At 42.9% G+C, this 20,577-nt stretch overlaps 1 protein-coding gene across 4 annotated transcripts in view; it reads left to right on the forward strand.

Annotated features, from left to right (window-relative positions):
- The window catches only part of LOC131670287 (nuclear factor of activated T-cells 5-like), a 45,589-nt gene that overhangs the window by 14,388 nt on the left and 10,624 nt on the right, over nucleotides 1-20,577 (forward strand). The window contains exon 1 of one of the 4 annotated variants that reach the window (XM_058945765.1): nucleotides 10,884-11,390. The exons of 2 other annotated variants lie outside the window; for them this stretch is intronic. In XM_058945765.1, coding sequence (XP_058801748.1) covers nucleotides 11,249-11,390 — 142 coding nt within the window. In that variant the 5' untranslated portion in view covers nucleotides 10,884-11,248. Of the gene's footprint in view, nucleotides 1-10,883; nucleotides 11,391-20,577 lie in introns of those variants that run through there. One more of the 4 variants, XM_058945764.1, reaches the window with a different exon arrangement.

Here is a 20,577-nt window from a genome sequence, read left to right on the forward strand (position 1 = left end):
CTTTTTCACGTGCATCCATTTTCAGACGAAAACACACACCAGACACACATTATTCTCTCTCGCTCTTATAACATTCACGCGAGCCACTATCTGTCACTTCACTCTTCTGCTGCATTATGCACTTTAAATTTTATCCAGTGACGTCAAGACCTGCTTAAAACCTGTTGCCCAAAAAAGACAATCAGACGTTTTGAAATTTCAGGCTTGCATGCCAAATACAAATTCGAAGCAGCGATGAAGAGATTCGAATTAGTTGACAAAAAAAATGAATAAACTAGAAGACCGTAAATAATTTCGCGAGAAAATGAGAGCTGCAGTCTGCAGAGCTGCCGTCCATTGGCGATTGGCGATTACTTGATATGACCTAGCCCGCATTGTCTAGACTAAGAGAATTGCTATAACAATATGTGCTATAGTTGCAGTAAAATTTACTACAAATCATAGTAATCTTGGGATGTACTCCAGTCATTGTAAAATGTATGATACTTTTTTAAATTTTTACTGTGGCAATAATAATTTTTACATGTTGATATAGAAAAGTTCTTTATAACAATTAATAAAAATGATTATGCACTATAATGAACAGTATGTTATAATAATTGTTAAAATGTATAATAATATATTGGGGTCGAATCGAAGTCCTTAACGCATGCGCAGTAGCAACTGCATATTGCATAGAAATAACTGGTCAGACAATAAGTTGCAGGGGCCACATTTAGATGGTGATTCAATCCTCGTAAGTCGCGGAATAAATTGTTTTTTTTACATTTAAGCTTTAAATCTACATATAAAAATTTCTTTGTTGGAGTAAATACTTGATTACTATATAAGAAAATGTCAGTCTCAATCAAACACGCAGTTAAGCGACTAACAGGCAAACTACATGTGACAAGTTAACTTGCGCAATAATAAATAAATAAGATGTACAATATATGTGTGTATGAGCAATAATGGTAGTGTATTGATGAATCGAAACAAGTGCTTTAAGATTAAAGTGATCTTTGGAAATTATTCCAATAAAATATATGATTTTAATTTAGTATTGCGGATCAGTAAAAATTACTATGTACATATTAAAATTTATCAAATTAATCTCCTATATTTTGTTTGCTGTAGTCATTACTGCTAGTTCTGATAAATATTACTATAATAGATAGAAATTTTTACTATTGATTATAGGAAATTTGATAATATAAATTTTCTGAGTGTATTGGTCCCCCGAGCGAATCGATCAAATTGTTAGAGCCAGATATATTAATATAACTCGTGATTGGCCGCGACAACATGCTCGTGTGTGTATGCAAAACAACTTCGATGGTAGTAATTTGAAATTCCGACGCTCGTACAGCCGCCGCGCCGCCGCCGCCGCCGCCGCCGCCGGCGCGGTCGAATGACGCGCAAGCATCTGGCCAATTTCAGGAATAATGATCTCACAGCGTCGCCGGCAATAACAACAATACTGTCAGCGCGTATGCGCGTCTGCCCGCAAAAGCGCAGACTTGAACGTCGAGTCGATCGCGACTAGCGCGGCGTGTATACTGACGGCACACCCATCTCTTCAGGTGCCGGCCAAGCTCGATGGAAAAGTTCACTCGACGTCGTTAAGCCGTCCAGCTTAATCGCCCGTAGGGAAATGAGACTAAAAGCGAAGGACGCGAAAAAATAACAAGAGAGAAGCGACCTGAAGAGGCTCGATTGAGCGCCTCAGCTGTTCGCGCGAGCGACGCACGCGGCTTGCCGCGAATTCACGTGTAACGGATGCGAGAAGAAAGCTGCCGGTGTACACAGTGAAAGTCGCGAAGAGAGAGAGAGAGAGAGAGAGAGAGAGAGAGAGAGAGAGAGAGAGAGAGAGAGAGAGCGAGAGAGAGAGAGAAGGGTGTGCGTACGATCCGAATGTTTGTCCTCGTTCCGCAAGTTCTTTTGCTCGCCTCTCACGCTGCAATGCGAGCACCGTGAAACTCCGCGCACACGTGTATCGATCGAATTCGCACGGCGCATTATCGGCAAATCATCGGTCATCGCGTGTCAGCCTTGAACGCGCTCTTCCCGGGAAAGCTGCTACCTTCCTTTCATTAGCATCGCTCCTGCAAATACTGCTCCGCTCGCGCGCAGCCGCGCATCCGACTAACTTTGTTTTTTCTCCTCCCCCCCGCCCCCTATTTTTGTCGAGCGAATTCATAAGCCATGCCGGAAAGTCCTGTGACGCATACGTCGTTGCACGGATACCGCCTGGCCGTTTCTCGTTCCACCGCATTAAATAATGTCTCACTCATCTTTCTCTCGAGAGAAAATTGTTCCAACTAAGCACATGTAGTTGTCGAACGCGCGCTAAGCAGCGAAAATAAAATCATCGATGCAATTCGTGCTCTCGCGTATCCGCTGGATCGGGCTTTCTTTGCCACCAATGCTTCTTCCCAGCAGAAATGACATATGCTTCGATTTTTGTGAAATGACGAAAAAAGCTGAGCCGTCTCGATGAAACTTTCCAAGCCACACATCTTTTTAATTGATCATTGAACATCATTATTTCCACCTGGCTCCTCGCCGCCTCTTATCAGTAATTTCGCGCTAATCATTTGTTGCGTCATTCTTTTATTTCCATAATTTCCTCTAAAAACAGGCAAAAGAGTTGGAATAGCTTCGGTTAGAAGGATCCGAGATACGCGCGGATAAAAGACGAGCAAGAAAAAGCAAAATATCTCTCGTGTATACTCGAGCGGCAGCAGCGCCACTAACGTCACAATTGACCGTAGGAATTACACTGTATTACCTGTACGCTAATTACACGACTGCGCACCTCGAGAGTCTACATGGACGAGTGACGTTTTACGCGCGATTTGAGCTTTTATTTGACAGCCAGTCGCTATTAAAGACGCTATTACGTTTGTTCAGTCTATTTGTAATTTTCAACCAGTCAATCATCAAGTGCATCTGCACACACTGGAACGCGCTAGGCTAAGAGTTCTGTCATGAAACAATCACCGCTAATGGCAATCGATGACGAAGGGCGATCAGCAATGCGAGCGCCAAGAAAAAAACGAAGCTATCGAAACCTTTAATAGGGCATGGCCTGGCTCGATTGTCAACTTCATTCACAGTCGCATAATAAAACACATGCAACTACCCTTTTCTTCTCCCGATCGTAGAGATCATTAGCTTGATGCATTTCCAGGAGGCGGCGGCGGCAGCGGTGGCGGCACCGTAAATACTTCGCAAGTTGATACAATGAGTTGGCTTCCATGCCGACAAGTCGTAAATAATCAAGGGCTTCAATTGCACCCGGGCAATCGACCAATCAAAAAGCCATCCTGTTGTCCATGGGAGTTCGCGGCTGCGAGCGAGTGAGCGAGCGGTGAAAGAGAGCGACGACTGCCAGCAAAAATTAGTCGGCGGCCTTGAGCCGAGTCGAGCATTTCCGCGAGGGAGAGAGAGGAGACATTCGGTTGCTCTCATTGGTCACTGCTGAATTTTCGTCGCTGATTATGCAGCTCGCGGTACCTGCCTTTTATTTCTCGGATCTTTCGAGAGTGGCAGCGGTGTCCTTAACCTGGTACCGCTCAGCCGAATTTATGATAAACAACCACATCCGATTAACTTGACGCAGGCTTTCTCGATGAAATTACGTTAGTAGACAATGATAAAGCCATTCGATAAAAGGTCACAGAGAAGCTGTGCGCAGTTATGTAACGTTACGTAGCCCAGCGCCGAGAACACAATATGCATATAATCTCATGGCACACGTCTTCTTATCGGGAAACCTTTCGCGACCTGATTCCAATGTCATAATTGAAGCAACATATGTGCTAGTCGCACAATATTCCTTCTGCTACTCGCGCATGACATAAGTTTCAAGTTTTAAACGTTCACAGTGAGCGATAAAATGAAAAATTTTAATTATTTTATAACAAATTGCTTGGCCGTATTTTAATATTTCAAAGAAAGTCGCCAGACCAACTATACCCCTTACAACAATCCTTAATATCATACACATATGTCAAGTCAAATAATTTTTAGAAGTGAAAATTTGGATTTCGGTGATAGCTGCTCTCAGAGCTACTTCCGTAAGGTCCTACAAAAACATTTTCGCCTGACGGAATGAACGTATCATCGATGATATTGCTAACATTGAGAAATTCTAACAGACAAAACTATAGACAAATTTTTACCTATTTCGAGTCATTTAAAAGGTGTTTACTTCTAGCATTTAGAAGTTGCCTATCGCCAAATTTTTAATCACAATGCAAATTTTTTATTGTCTTTCTACTTTTCTATTTAATATGTGATACATTTAGACAAATTTTTTAATTTTTAAAAAAGACACGATATAATCTCTCAGATTTCAGAATAGTCATCAAATATAGACATGGCACGTATATACACACCTTGAAAGCTTGAAAGATATAGTCGAACCATACATAAACTAGCACAAATTCAAAGAGAATAGTATCTAAATTAGGTATCCCAATTTTTTGAAAACTTACCTTTACTTATTAAGGCTTGAACTAAAAAATTTATCGTTCAGTAAAATATGGATCATTTCAACTTATTTTAAAATAAATAAACATTGACAAAGTCTGTTATCAAAAATATTAAATATATTTGATATTTTATTGACTCACACTCTGATAAAAATTTGCTGAAGAGTATATACTGATAAGTTTTCGAATAGCATTATTACTTTTTGAGGGTTTGGAACGTTTTTCATTCTACAGTATACATTCATTTGACTATAATAATGGAGTACAATGTATTATGAAACAAGCACAAATAATATCGCGGTTTATTTGAGTTTTATCTGGAACTGTCATAACTCCACAATGCTTTTATGTTAAAGTGATGCGTTTATTAAAATTAAAAATAAAATCATAAAATATCTTATAAAAGTTATTTATGAATATTATGTTTGAATAACATTGATTGAAAATTATCTAATTCAATTTTATTTTTTCAAATTGAAGAGTTACAGTATAGTACCGTTATTAATGTCACTAGCCCGCGTAAAAACTTGTAATTTTTACTTATTGAACATTATAATATATGCTCATTAATGATGTTTCTAGGAGTATTGAATCTGCGAAAATTTGGTCACAGATTTTCATCACAATACCTTAGTATACTTTTACCCTTGCTTAATAAGCTACGTGAAAAAGGAATTATAGTTTGCTCTCGCAGAGAATTGACTTAATGGGGCTCGCTGGGGGTGAATAAGGGCGTTCCGATGAGTGAAAATTTTTTAAGGAGTTTTTTAAGTTCTTTATCAATATCCTCGATGTGAACTCTCACTCAGACCAAAATTTTTGCCTGATAAAAAATTTCTGAGAAAAAATGTTAATTTGCATACCCAGACCTCCTGTACACATGACATTTATACTCGCTAGCGGTAGTTCTAGGGCGTTTTTATGAGCGAACATTTTATACATGGTACGATATGCGTACAGCATATCAGCGTACCATGTTGAGGTTGTTGTAGGGAGTGTAATTGGTCTAGCGATTTTCTTTGTCATATATGCTGGTTTAATATTTAACAATAAAAATAAACTTTCATTTGACATTTTCACTGTGAACGTTTCGAATTTCAAACTCATGAGGTGACTGCTTTTAACCGGTTCGGCTTGCTTACGCGGTCGAAAAACCGAGTAACTAACTGCTTCATCGAACAAACCTGGCTCAGCTGAATAATTGCAAGTCCCTTTATATCCCGTGTAAAATGGAATACACGCACACGCAGATCCCAAAACGTGTCCTCGATAATTCAACTCTTATTGAACGGCTGCGAGCATTACCGTCACGCCGATACGTAGGCACCAAAAATCCTCTTGCTAAAGTTTATCAAGAGTCGAATTATCATGTCGAAGGTCGCAGGCGTGTTGCAAGTTTAATTATCAGGGTCTTGGTATCCCACTTTCATCCGGCTACGGCGCTCCGTGCAACTGCAAGCTTCAGCTTCCTCGATTCTCATCGTTTCTTTGCCTTATTTTTTTTTCTTTCTTTTATCGCATGCCTTGTGACCTACAAGAATAAGATTTGCTTCATAAGCGCCGCGCTAATACGCGACGCATTGAGAAAGATATATTCGTCTAATTTACTTTGGAGATATCAATGCAGTTGATAAGAAAATAGTTACTCGCAGTCACGTAGACGTCTACTTGGCATCGAATCGCGCGCTTCGCAAATGGCATCGAAGCTTCGTAAGCTAAACTTGAAATCCGCGGCACGAACGACGCTCGGCACTTCTTGATAGTGGTGTACCACGAGTACCGACCGAAGAAAGAAGTAAGCGTGTACAATCCCTCGCTCGCGCCGCTCTGAGGGACCGAATCTCATTCTTATAACGCGAGCAGCAGCAGCAGCGCAGCAACGTCCTTCGCTTGGAGGAAAAAAAACGCCGAATGCAGAAGTGAAAAAAAGAACCAGTATAAGAGTACACTCGAGCGCGTTATCTCGCGAGAGTGCGCGCGATCCGCAACGCACCGAACGAGGTTGACGACAGATGATTTATGAATCGACAATGCGGACTCGTTTCTCGCGAACCGCGAGAATATTTCACTCGACAATGCGACGATTCGCTTTTTCTTCTGGTTTTCGAAGGTTATTGTAACAGACGCGCCGTGATCGCCGAGTGAAAGACACTCCGCGCGCGAGCGAATAAGAAAAACAAAAGAAAAAACAAACAGCGGCTGGGGCATTAATCGCGCGATTCTTTCGCTTGTTTATGCGCGCATTATAGAACCAACCACTCTTGCTCGAGCGCTTTACGCAAGTAACAACAAGCCGATCGAATCCAGCAATCGCTTATCTCGTCGTCGCGATTAGCGTAAATGTTGCCTAACATATGATTTTTTTTTCATTCCTACTTGTCTCTTCTCATTTTTTTCTCTCTTTCGCCAATAATACTCGTAAGATTCGTTAGATAAAACTTGATTGAGTGTCATCAATCTTGATAATTTTTCATTGTATTTGCATTCGTATATTTAGCCAAAACGAGCGATACTTCGTGAACTTACGAATAAATTCGTAATTAATATGTGATATAATTGTCAAGGCTTCGGAGAAAATGAAAGGTCGAGCAGGCGAGCGAGTCGCAAGGTACAAGTGTCAAAAGAAAAAGACGCGCGGAGCGGACTCGCACACATCTACCCGTGGCATTCAATCGAGTGAAAACTGCCGAGCGAGTGGACTTTCACGCGAGCCGCAGTGGCGGCTTGTCTCGATCGACCGGCAGATTTTTCCGCGAGACGCAGAGTGTCCGGCTGATGCAAGACCGGTCGTCCGCGGATTTTCACTCGCAGCTCGACTGCCCCCTCCGGCCTCGCCGCGCGAAATGAACACCGCCGATCGCGGCGAAGAGAAAGGTGGCCCCGTCGCCCGACAGATTTCAATGAATCCGAATTTTCGCTTTGACGTCAGCGCGCGATCCTATCGGCGCCGCGATCAGTTGTCAACAGAATAATGAGTTTGCGAGAAGTATTATCGGAGCGCCGCAGACGGCAGATAAAAACGACGCGAAAAGGAAGAGAGCAAAAGAGTTGTTTGTAAACAGCTGTCTGCTCGCGAGGGCGTGTCTTGCAGCCCGCGTTGCTCGCCGAAAATCTGCGGTCTCCTTGGGGACTGCTCGCTTATCTGACGGTGTGCAATAACAATAAAGTACGCGTTCGCGAGAGAGAGAGAGAGAGAGAGAGAGAGAGAGAGAGAGAGAGAGAGAGAGAGCGAGCGGCATGGCGTGAATGAAAGCGCGCCGCGCGACGATCGCTGCGATGCTGCTACGCAAGTGACTAATTCGTCAATTAGATGCCTCGTGCCCGTGACATTGACTTACGACCCGTGGCGCCTTTTTCCGCGCCTTCTTTTTTGTTTCTTTTATTGCACGCAGCTATACGCTTCCAATGTCGGCAGCCGCTGATAACCTTTCGCTTTTACTTGAATTCATCGCGTTTGCGCTCCCCGCACTCGCGATGGATAATAGAAAATTTATTAATAAGTGTATCAGGCAGTGAGCGATTCTATCGTTATCTCTTTGTTTGTGACTAATAGGCTCGAGGAGGAGCTGCTCCCGATAGGAAAAATATGCAATGCCAGATCGAATCGGGTTCGGAGAGTGGTTCTATCAACAGACCGCTGACAACAGGTGTCTCGATAATCGAGCGACAAATAGATACGACAACTCAGTGCGAGGCGTCAGTCGGGTGTGGAAACAGCGAAGACAAGCAACCGATTGCCGGCGCGAGTGTCGTTCGCTCCATGTCAGGAACGCTGACCTCGAGCAAGAGCGGCAAACGCCCTGACGAAGGAGGCGCGCGGACGACGTACGCCTAGCCCGCGAAGCGACTTGTTTTCGAGGATCAGAGAATAAACCGCGCATTCTAATGCGTAATAACTAGAGTACCTCTCGCTTGGAAGAGTCAACAGAGCAATAATAAAAGTCAAGAGTCGTCTCTCGCCTGGCTTTTCGCAGCGCTCGCTCGATTTATTGTTTACGGTAATTTTCATCGCGCGCTCCAATTTTCGCGCCGACACTACTGCGAAGTACTCGTTCATTCCGCTCTGCACACGCGTGCACTTGCAAATGCGCACCGCCGTCTAGCCGTCAAGGCTAGCGCGCGTCCGTTTCCAGTCGCCTATTCGCCAGCGATTGTTTCGTTGGCGAATGCGTGGGAAGAGCGCAAGGGCTGCGCTGCGCACCTGCGCGCGGTTTTTCTCCGCGCGGCGAGTAGACGCTCGAAGCTCGATGCGTCCGGCTCTCTCGCTTTACTTTATTCGCTCGCCTTGGCCGGGCGGCGTTCCCGCCTGTGTACACACAACGCTCCTATTTATAGGTGGTCTGCCGGAGCTCGGCGGCGGCGCGCGCAAACAGTAGCCCCTCTTTGTCGCTCTCCTAGCCGCAGCCTTTCGTCGCGGCTCCGCTCTTCGTGCGCCTACGCCAATCGTCCGCCCGCCCGGCCCGGGGCCAATGACCATGTTTACACGGAGAAAAATTGACCATAAAACGTGGAGATAGTCGGGGTAAAAGTTGCGGTGACGCATCGTCATCCAGGAACGAGAGTGGCGAAAAAAGAGTTTGCCAAAATTAAGGTATGTCAGGACAATTTTCACGGTGACAGTCCCGTAAAAGTTTTGCAGTAGTCATCGTAAAATTTCCACCTAACTTTTTCGTTTCACGCGCACCAATAATTTTTTTCCAAGCTCATTATCAAGTCACATGTTTTTCGTAAATTTAGTAATGATGCACGCAAGAAGATTAATTCCAAAGAATTATTTATTAAGCGACAAATCATCTAAAGATATACATTTTTTAAATTCATCGCTCGCTGGAGAGGGTTTTTTTTTTAATGACTAAGGCATTGCTTGTAAAAATATTTGATTTACAATTTTTAAGCACTGCCGGCATGATGGAGTACACGTTTTATCGATTCATATCTACAACTCGCAATCGCTACAAAACTGTACGGAAATTCCAGAAAATTAATAAAAGATTGAAAAAATCTAGTCATACGAAGGTTTGCTTCCATGTGGTCGATAGCATCATGCGATTTTATTAAGATATCAAATACTATCTAATATACTGAAGGATTATTTCATATTTTTAAAGCTGTTTGTCGTTGTAAAAGCTGCAGAACCGTCGTCCAAACGGAGAACAGAGTGAGTTTAGTTGTAGTGGTTGATCACGTGACTCCTGGCAGGGAAAGATGAGGGCCCACTGTAAATTTTACGATGACGACATGATAAAAATGACAACGAATCTCCAGAATTTTTACGAGTTTTCTTTGTAAAGTGTCAATGCTCTAAAAGTACGGACTCGTCGTCGTCAAAATCGTACAAATAAATTTCAATTGGCGTCGACGCGGACCAAGGAGTCGAGTATCTCAATGAAAGAGGGGTAGGACAGATAAGGGTTAACGCCGTAAATCAATAAGCGGATCTTTTTTCTGTTGCGATCGACCGTTTTCTCCGTTTCCCTTGTCATTCTCATCCGAAGCATTCGACAGCTATTAGAACTCATCGATACAAACTAACGACGCCGAGACTATACTACACGAGCCTTGATACGTCTGACCGTAATTCATCGCGCTCGTGCAATTGCTTTTAGAACAGCCCGATCGGCTCTAGGGTATTAATCTACGCCGACAGAGCGTTGCGTGCGCAACGACGCTCTATGGGATATGTGCCCGTTAGAGATGTAGAACGTCCTTTTCTAGGGCTGTAATCACCAGTCGCGTTTAGAAATCAAACTATTCGCGAGCTTAAATGTCTGGCGAAATGAAAAATGCCACATGGCGACGGACCTCGGTCGCTTATCGACTCGCGCGCGCGCTTTTTTCGCGTACGTTCTCACGCCGCGCACGAGCGAGATCTACAGTCTCGGTGCTTCTGCGTGTAGCCGCGAGACGGCGGCCAGTGTCAGCGGAAACAATGTCGCTCGCGGATAATCGATGAAACTATCGATGAGCGCGAGGCGCCGGGGAAGTGAAAGTTGGGCCGCAATTAGCGGCCAGAATGAATAGAAATGAGGTAGGTAAGGATCGATCGGCCGAAAGACGAATGGAGCGAAAGAGGAAAAAGAACAAGCGAGCCAAGAACTGTCGGCCGAGGCAAAGGTGACCCCCTTCGAATTTTCGAGCGTCGAGAGGCGAAATTCCGCGGCGCGCGTTCATTGGCGGAGCGAGGCCGAGAGCGGGCCAGCTGCAGCCGCGGCCGAGCGGGCCGAGCGGGCCGAAAGCGCGAACTGGGTCATCGTGGTGATTTCGGCGCGCGATCGCCGAGCGAGCCACACGTGCAGCGGCCAAGCCTCCGTCGGCGCAATTAGTCGCGGCGTGGCGTCGCTCTGGAGCGGATGCGCGGCGCGCCGCGGCGCGGAGAGGAGAGCGGGGGAAAGGTGGCTTATCGCGCGGACCGCTGGTGGGGGAATATTTACTCGCTGGCGCTGACGACGTCGCGCCGCTGCCGCCACCGCCGCCGCGAGCCGCTCAGTCTCACTCGCACTCGCGCGCCAGCCGGAACGCGTCGTCGCGCCCTGTCTCCGGAGCTCCTACGCCGAGTGCGCGAACGATGAAGCGCCGGAAAACTTGACGCCTCGCTCGGTCTCTCGCTCCGCACTCCTCCGATCCCACTGCTCTCGCGTGCAGTGGCACTCTCCGCGCGGCAGATTGACTTTTTGCGCGAGGCGCTCAGTCGCCCCGAGGCGAATAGTACAGTGCGCCGCCGAGCAGAGCCCGCGAGCAAGTACGAGGCAGCGGGGCACTCGGAATCTTGAATGGCACCTGACTTGGAGAGGAAGCGAATTTATCGACGGTCCAACTGCATCATCGCCTGTAGCACCAGATACGAAGAGAAAGACGGCATGCAACTGCTTCAGCGGTGCACCGACAGCTTCATCGCCGACTATTATCGACACGGTAATTCAGCGCTATGCCACCAGTATTCCTCCTTTTGATTGTCCGCCGCGTGCCCACGACAAGTTTCTCACTTAGTGCGTGTGTGCCTGTGTGTGATTCGCCGATTCCAGCAGGACATCATCCGTAAACGTAAAGCTCAAAGTCACTTCTTACCACCCGTGCGAGTCTTCTTTAGTCGAGCTTCGACGACCCTCTAATCTGCAGTTGACTCGGAAACTCGCTGTCCTCTCGCAAGCTCTTAAATATAGCTCGGCAGTCGAGCCTCATCGTCGAGCTTCCCAAACGGAGAACAGTCGCGGTTCGTCCACTGCCTTACCGACCGACGCTTTTTGGCAACTTAGCCGTAAGTTTCATCGCATCCGTTGCGCAGAAATGGACGTTTCTCGATTAAAAAGAAACAGAAAACGTCGTCAATCCCTTGTGCCGGCTTGGAAGAAAAACCGAACCGTCAACTCGCGCCGGCGTAAAGTGCCTCTCTCTCCCCAAAACTTCAGGTTTCGAAACAAGTTTGAATTGAGCATCTTTTCGCTCGCTGCCAAGGTTTCACTTTTATTCCTTCTCTCCACGACACTTCTCCGGTGTAATTCAATCATCAAGGATCGCGGTCGAGAGCCGTAGGCGAGCGGGCACAAAGTGGCCACGACGACCTTCTGTCTGACCGCAACACTGTATGCCGTAAGACAGCGATCTCGGATCCCCTCAAAGTCCTAATTCAATCGATGCACTTTCATGAAACTTATTTCATAATGTTACTTTTGCGTTTTTCCGCAACATTCTTACGTGTTTCGTCTGACGCTAGTTAGTATTCTACGTTCAATGGTTTTATTACGATACGCGCGTATAATACGCCGAGAAAGCTTCTAATTTTACCGATATATATACGTATGTATTTTCGAACCTATGAAGGATGTCAATGGGATGTCAACGAAAATTGACCCAGAAAAATTATAGTAAGGATAGCCAAATCTTTAGTAATTCCATGCAATTTAGTCCAAAGTTGATCACTTCTCGATCGGTAGAAATTGAATCTGCGTAGCGTTTTAATTTGGTTTTTATAGAAATTCATGCGTTGAATCGTTGGCAACAAATCAAAACATCATTATAATCATTAAAGAAACAAACAGTATTTGTCATTGCGACGATACACGCACCGAATCAGTCGGTAACATAGGTCTACAACGCTGCGGGACAATACCCACTCTATTAAGAATTACAAGTTACACCACCAGGAATTAGTTATTTTTTCGAATAAGCGTCAATGTTATTAACACTTCAGAAGTCGATTTTTTCGTCCAGGTAAGTCTTGATTACTGGTTATTGAAGAAATAATCGATTCCTTTTAAAACAGCTCTTATACGGGCATTCTTGGGGGGTATTGTCTACGTTAGAAAATTGACGTTGCTGGTTATTTGAAAAACAGTACATCCTTGTGAGTACAGCCCGTTTGAGAGCGCAGTCCTTCTCGAGTCTACGTGTTGCCTACTCGTCTTTCATGTGCATGTCTCGCTGTAACGAGTAATATTTATTTCATTAGCGTATTGATGATTATAATGTCATTTTAATTGAACGAAAAACTTGCGCCTTATTTTTTCTAAGGATTTAATACATTCGTTTGAATAAAAACTGACTCAAGTCGCTACGCACATTCGATTTTTATACTGATCTGTGTTCAACTTTTGCAATTATTTTTTATTAACGAAAACTGGATTACGCGGACTTATTAATAAGTTTTGCTATTCTGGCTAATGTTGCGCAGTATTATTATAATTTTTCCTGATCTATTTTCGTTCATCTCCCGCTGAGTTCCTTCATTCTTTTCGACAGTGGCACAGAATAAACTGCCGAACTGACTGTACATTCAGGAATTTATATCTGTACAGGTGTAGCTGGTTTGTTTTTCTTAATTGATAAGAGTCAACAAACAAATAATAGAAAAATGTCAACTCTGATATAACTCTAACATTCTTCATTCGAGATGTTTGTTAGCTATTATCAATTAAGAGAAACAGACACGCTACGCTTTCTTAATTTACATTCCTGATTTCACAATATAAATAATAGCGTAAGAACTTTCCACGGCTATTCTGTTAGTTTCATACGAAACTTTAACAATTAAACTTTCAATAGAAATTGGCTGTTGCATTTAAAACTTTGTAAAGATGATTTTCGTTTCTACGCGTTAAATTTAAATTCCATTTTTCCAAATTAGACAACATTTCATTAGAGTATTTCGAGACTCGCACAAACGTGTTGCAATTGTAGTACGATTTTGTTAGCTACGGGCTCGACGAACAAATTTATGACGTTCATTTTAGACTTAACAGTTACAAATGGAATTCGTTTCCAACGAACCATCGTCTACTCCAACATAATATTTTTAATGTCAAACTAATGTGAGCTCGATCGAAGTAATTTATTTGCCTGTATAAAATTGATTTCACGATTCTCTCTAGTTGACTACAAAGATTTAGATAGGTGATTATTTATACGTTTTCTAAAGTACTATTTGATTCGATCAATAATAAGTATATTTAAAAATGTCGTGATAAATAAAAATAAATAAACAGTTTTATTGAATGAAATGTTTGTAAGAAAGTTTTTTTATTTCCGGACAAATCATCGGCGCGCCCTAACTCTCAATATACACAAACGTAAAAAAGATAAACTTTCACTCTGAATAGTCGGCGGCACGCGCGGCTTCGGGGAAATAAATAAGGGCTACATAATTCTGTGTGACTAAAAGCTCGCGCAGTCGCGTATCGATCCAGTGTACGAGCTATTCATGATTCGATGGCCCACACGACCACTGTCCTTTTAAAATGTTTGTTTTTGCACTTTTTTCTTTGACGCGCGCGCTTGTATTTGTCGCGCGGCGCGAGAAGGAGAATCGCTTCTTGTTATTCGCGGCGGGCAAAACACAATATCAGACACAGTTCATCAATAATGAATCGAGGAGTGATATAGGAACGAGCAGACGTGCGCGCATGATAAATGCTGAATTATTTCTTTGTTCTGCTTCGGGAAATATAGATATTTGTTATAAATTGTCGGAGATTACGTTGCACGACACACGAGATAAATGCATATTGTCTATACGCCTGATATTTTAAGCTCTGAATTATACGTGTGTGTGCGCGCGCGCGCGCGCGTGTATTTCGCTACTGGTGACCGTCGCTCGCGTAAGAAAATCGTAAACGTACTGTGAGACAGGCCATTAGAGCGCATACACGCTGATAATCTATTAATCTGACATTACAAATAGTACATATGATCGTATAGCGTGCACGCGCATCTCCAAATAATCACTCGAAAGACACGCGAACAAAGAAACGCAGTCAGCTCGCGGATAAGCACAAAATGTCAGACACGATTCTGCCCCTTCTTCCGAGATAAATTGCTCGATAAGGGTCTAGCCACGATGTGACACCAGTGCGCTCAAATCTTCCCTTTTCTTTTGAGCGATCGCGTCGAGATAAAACGGAATTTTATAAAAAGTCATCCAACCGTTGATTCTCTATCCGCATTCGTCGCACGCTAGTTATTGGGAGTCGGTCGTTGAACGCGAAATACGCGTTTGGCAAGTTGCGCACACGCGGGGGTGCGTTATTCAGATATTCATAGATTGCGGCTCGTAAAGAATACGGTTTACTTCGTTGAGCGATTCGCCGCCAATTGCCAAGTAAAATTAATAATCGTATTAGTATTGTAGGAGCGATAAAACATTTTGATTCTGTTTGATCGCTGCACGAAAGGAGACAGGCATTATCGATTCCAATCGTAAACACATGACTAGTTTTATTCTTGGCTACACTATCGTTTGCATGAATTAGAACTGTAACTAGATGGACGAATAAATTATGGAAGTGTCGTCCTCGAGCGTGTTTTATATCAAGCTCGTCGCACGCGGGGCAAGTAGATAATCAGCAGACGGCGATGCAGACGCAACCACGGCGCTAGATGAGTTGTTCGAGAGGTCATGCAGTTTATGTTTACAAAGTCATTTTTAATTTGCAGAATATATAATACGCATTTATTTTCTTCTTATTGTGCGCCTCGGTAACAGATTCTCATTAATTTATTTCGGTAACCATGGCGGATTTCGAGCAGTTGATAAATTGAATAAAATTAGTCTTGAGCGGCAAAGCTATAGTAAATATAAAAAGCCGATATAGTGAACCACTAATATATACAGTAATCTTGTACAGTCGACCATTTTCCTTATATACCTATATGTCTATGTTGATTCTTAATAAACTGGCAATGTCAATTACAAGTAATCATTATATAAATTACCTTTGTAGCAGTTGCACAGTGGCGAATCGGATTAAACTTCTTTTTTGTTCACCTAATAATTATAAATTCCAATTAAAATAAGCATTAGTCTGATTTGAAAGGTAGATCCAATACCTGGAAATAATTAGCATTTCATAAATTGATTCCAAAGTATTTGACTGCACGCACGCTTTTTCTACGAAATAGATGGGCGATTGTTATCAGCTGACTACGTATGTCGTCAAGCCGCCAGAATCGTAACAATTGTTCTAACAAGAGCAAATTTGGTTAGCACTTCCAATAAAAAAAACAGTGATCATGTATTTACACAGTTTGTCGTTTCAATAATTTTATCTTGTACAGAAGACAATCCGACCTAGCCTGGCGAATATATTTTTTTATACGTTTCAGACCTACTCCATCGAGTTTTCTGAGTCCTGTAGATTTGGTATTTTTATGGACAAGACGCCTTGGTAGAAGAAATAAAGTTACATAAAATAAAGTTGTCTACTCAAGATAACAAAGTGGCTTAATACAGTGACTTGAAGAATTTAAAAGCACCAAAATTGCAATCTTCTCGTCGGTGAATAAATTACTCTAAGCTCCGTTTAAAGACACACTGAATAGATGATGAATTGTTGAGTAAACTTTGAAAATTATGATTCATTCACAATATTGCAACGTTTATGAATATTCCTAGTACATATTGAATCAAGAGTGCTATCAAGCTAGGAGTCTAATCAGATTAGAGGCGGAGAAATTTTTAATGAGAGCACATATAGTTCCGATTCTTATCAGTGATTCTTTTTTTTTTTTTTTTTTTTTTTTCTTTTTATCGTTATAAAATTATCTGGATGTCTCTCGAATCTCAAGGCGCAGAGAAGAAAAATGGTGAAAGACAATAACAGATTCTAAAGTAATTACACGCTATTAATTTTGAAGCGCATCATGAGAACAACTTATCAGGAGCGCATAATTGTTTTTAAACTAATGCTGTAGAGGCGAGATTGACACAGAACATGTGACAAGCGCGTGCATATTTCACAATATCGGTGACCAAACGAGAAACAAACGTCAATGAACCTGCGTTATTCAACTTCTGGCAAAACTACTCGACGATCGTGGATCAAAGTAAAAACGAGCGTGTTTTCATTGTAAATAAACTCATGGTTTCTTTTTAGTAGGCACAGTAAATTTTTAATTATTCGATCCAATCAGAGCAATGATGCGCTTATCGAAATAAAAGCGTTTTGAACCAGCTGAAAATTTACGAGAAAGGCGACAAATACATGTAAATTACTCAGATAAGCTCTATCTATATATAATTTATGATTTTTGAGAAAGAGCAAAGAACTCGTATTCCGCGCGTCCTTCATCACTTTGTTTATCTGGCGCGATAATTTATCAGTCGCTTATCTTGTTCGCTTAAGTAAGTTAAAGAAAATTTCTGCCTATTTAGTAACGAATAAAAGATCTGGCTAAAAAGAAATATTTTTTATAAAGACGCAGGAGTGTTGACAGAATCTGTCGTTGCGTTCATTTCCCAAATAATAACGAATCGAATAAACAATGATATTTGTTAACCGTACTTTTTCGAGAAGCGGGCTCATCTCGGATTAACGTTCTTAACTCAATTAAGATAAAGACAAAAATAAACTTGCATAAAATGTGCGAAAACAATGCGCAAGGTGCATTGGGATTGAAGCATTGCGTGTCGAAAGTGAAAAAAATCTAAAAATAATTAACGAACCTGACAAAAATATGCCAGTGGCCGTATGAGTAATGTATGAAGCGAATCTGATAAAGAGCTATAAAGCCAACATTTTTAAACAAACTGAATAACACGACAGAAAAAAGTGTTTGATCGTTCTTCTGGTTTTGCGGAGACGTAATAAGAAATACGTCGTCGGAGAGCGCGAAATGTAGTCCTTTGTTATTGCCGCATACCGTGGTGAGTCGAGGCGAACTTCTCAATTGCTTATGCTTATAGTCTCTTTTTTAGCACTTACTGGTTCGCGTGCAACAACTCTGTGCGTGGTTTGCCCTTGAGCTTTGATCGATAGGCTAATGAAGAGGAAGCGTTTGATGCAAAAATTAAGGGATGGATGAACCTACCCGTGGATAGGTTTCATCCATTCCTAATTTAATCAAAATCCACAATTGCGGCATCTAGCCTCTTGCCGTGGCTCAAATGTCCAAGTCAGATTCTTCTTCGTTTTTCGGAAAGTAATCAATTACAGCTATTTTTATGATAAAATGGTTTTATACTATAAAATTCTTCACACTTGCAATTTATAGTATCAAGCGATACGAAATGTGCAGTGTCTTTGGTCTCCTTTTCACGAACATTATAAATACGAGCTTGTTCACGTATAAAACATTTTGATTCATAGTCAAACAATTGGTGCCTTGTTGTTGAAATTTTTATTTCATTGCAACAGATTCTACAGCAAATGCAATGGCGAATATACATATTTCAGCCAACCAAAAACTCATTCAAACGGAGGACTAATATTATACAACTAATGTTACAAAGCTACTATTATAAACTAATAATTTTTAAATTACTTGTCATAATGGGGATTTTGTTATAGCAATCAGAAAATACTTCAGTTCCCCTCAGAGATTCTAGCAATACTAAGCTCGCAAAAGCCAAGCTATGAAACTGGAAATTTGCAGATTCAATAGACCGACTCTGATATACTCTTTGTTGCCATAGCCTCTACTTCGAAACATCTGCTGCGCTTCTCCCTACTTTCTCTTTCTCTGCTAACCTAGCCTTGAGCAAGGCCGAACGTCAATGCACCTCTTGAATACCTGGTTACTGACAGTTAGTAGTAAGACCAGTAGGAAATGAGTAATAGAAACGTCCATCGTAAAGTAACATTAACAAAATAACTTTAAACATTTAATGAATAGAAATTAAGAGATAAGTAAAAAATAAGTTACAATTAATTTAGTCATTGATAATAAGTAATGCTTGTAATTACTAAAAACCTATTCCAGATTGAAAAAAAAGAAATAGCGAAATTAGGGCATTAGTTGCCGAAAAATGCTCAGATTTTCCGAGCGCATAGGTGTCAGCGCGCGATTTTCAGTGTTTTTGAGCGAGAGAGGCCTGGCTGAGACCCTCCACCATCGCGACCGGCCTTCGGCTTTTTCGACCCTTTACTTTAAACCTCATTATCAATAAGAAAAAACCGATGTTTTTAAAGTGTAGCAATGTATTAAAGAAACTTAAATTCCTACTGTAATTACAAGGACTGCGATTAAAAAAGAAACTTAAACTGGCTCGCATTCATTGAAAATAGTTCTTTCAAAATCTTCGTTACGAACTCACTTATTCGAAATTTGAAATTAGATATTTATGCAATGTCTTGGGAAGCCTCGGTTCTATTCGTTTATGATAAAATAAGTATTGCTTTTTAAAACCTCAAAATAAGGGATTGAAAATTAATTTTTTTACTCGCCCCTAATAAAATATCAGTATTAACATTTCGACCAAATAAAGAAAATTACAACCACGCACTTTCGATATTTGTTAATTAACTAATAATATCTCAGCAATTAATTAACAAATTCCGTTGTATAAGGCATTTTTTTAATCACAAGTGCTTCTTTCAAATCGGAATAAAAATTACAGAAAGTTATTTTTGCAATAAATATCCGATATGTTGGAAAATGGCTAGTTTTCGAGGGTTCTTTGCACTTGTTACAATAACAAATATATACCATAGCTTTCACAATTGAAAAGCGTGTTTATGCCAACTCTGAGCCCTCATACAAAGAACTGATCCGGAATTCGAGTTGATTTTATGTAAAGCATCTATTTAGGTTACCCTAAAGACGCCTGAGAAGATTTTACCCATCCCTTAATTTTTGCACCAAACGGCTGCTTTTCATTTCTCTTGATTGGGTTACGATGGCAATTCGAAAGTCGTGGTTGACGCCATGCACGACGAAGTTGATAGATCTTATTACCGAAGCTATATGAATTCGAGGCTTTTTAGTATTCCTTTGCCAAGTGCAAATACAGAGAGAGAGAGAGAGAGGGAGAGAGAGAGAGAGACTAGTCGAAGCTCGTCGTTCAATTGCGAGAATCGTTTATCAAAACATTACCTGGACGTCAATTCGGGTCAGGGCCAATTGCCGAGCAATCTAGTGGATTAGCGTAGGCTTTTCGGAAAATTTGGAAATTTGGCGAGCCCGCCTCGGCTGCTCGTCGAATTCGGCAGCAAGAAGGGGTTATTGGCCCGCGTGCAATTTCTGCCAGCTCGTTATCCGCGCCACTTGAGCCCGCGCGAACCGAGTCGCCAGGTTACGTAAAAGAATATAGAGAGGTGCGAGATAATGGCCCGTTTGCCGGAGCTGCCAAGACGCGCGGCAGCTGTGTTCGTAAACAATTGCGAGGCGCGTCACGTGACACGAGCAGTCCGCGGCCCGCTGACGTAACGCCGAAGAAGATTAGTCGGAGCGCGCGCACGTGACGCCGCACGCGGTACCTCGGACGACCAGCGGGTGCGCGGCGCTAAATACGCGCCGCGGGCTTTTTATAGAGCGCACCGTAGCCGAAGACTGGTCGGCCGGCTTCCTCGTGGCGCCTGCCTCGGTCGACTGGCGGCCACTGCGGGGGAGACCTCGCTACCGCTTGCACCGAGATAAGCCCGGATAGTGGTCGTCGCGGCCGCCGCCGCCGCCGCCGCCGCCGCCGCCGCCGCCGCCGCCGCTGGCCGTGACTCATCGCCGGCAGCGCCGATCGCAGCCGCGGGCGCCGCGGTGCGCTCTCGCGCGTGGCTCCGCGGAAAAGCGCTCCAGCGCCGTCGACTCGCGCGGCTGTTCCTCGTCCGACGCCGAGGTCGTCGACTCCGGTGATTTTCCTCGGCGCGCGCCCGCCCGCCGGTGCGCAACGCGAGGC

Source organism: Phymastichus coffea, unplaced genomic scaffold (genome assembly GCF_024137745.1).
Source record: "Phymastichus coffea isolate CEN01 unplaced genomic scaffold, Cenicafe_Pcof_1.1 PCOF00108, whole genome shotgun sequence".
NCBI lineage: Eukaryota > Metazoa > Arthropoda > Insecta > Hymenoptera > Eulophidae > Phymastichus > Phymastichus coffea.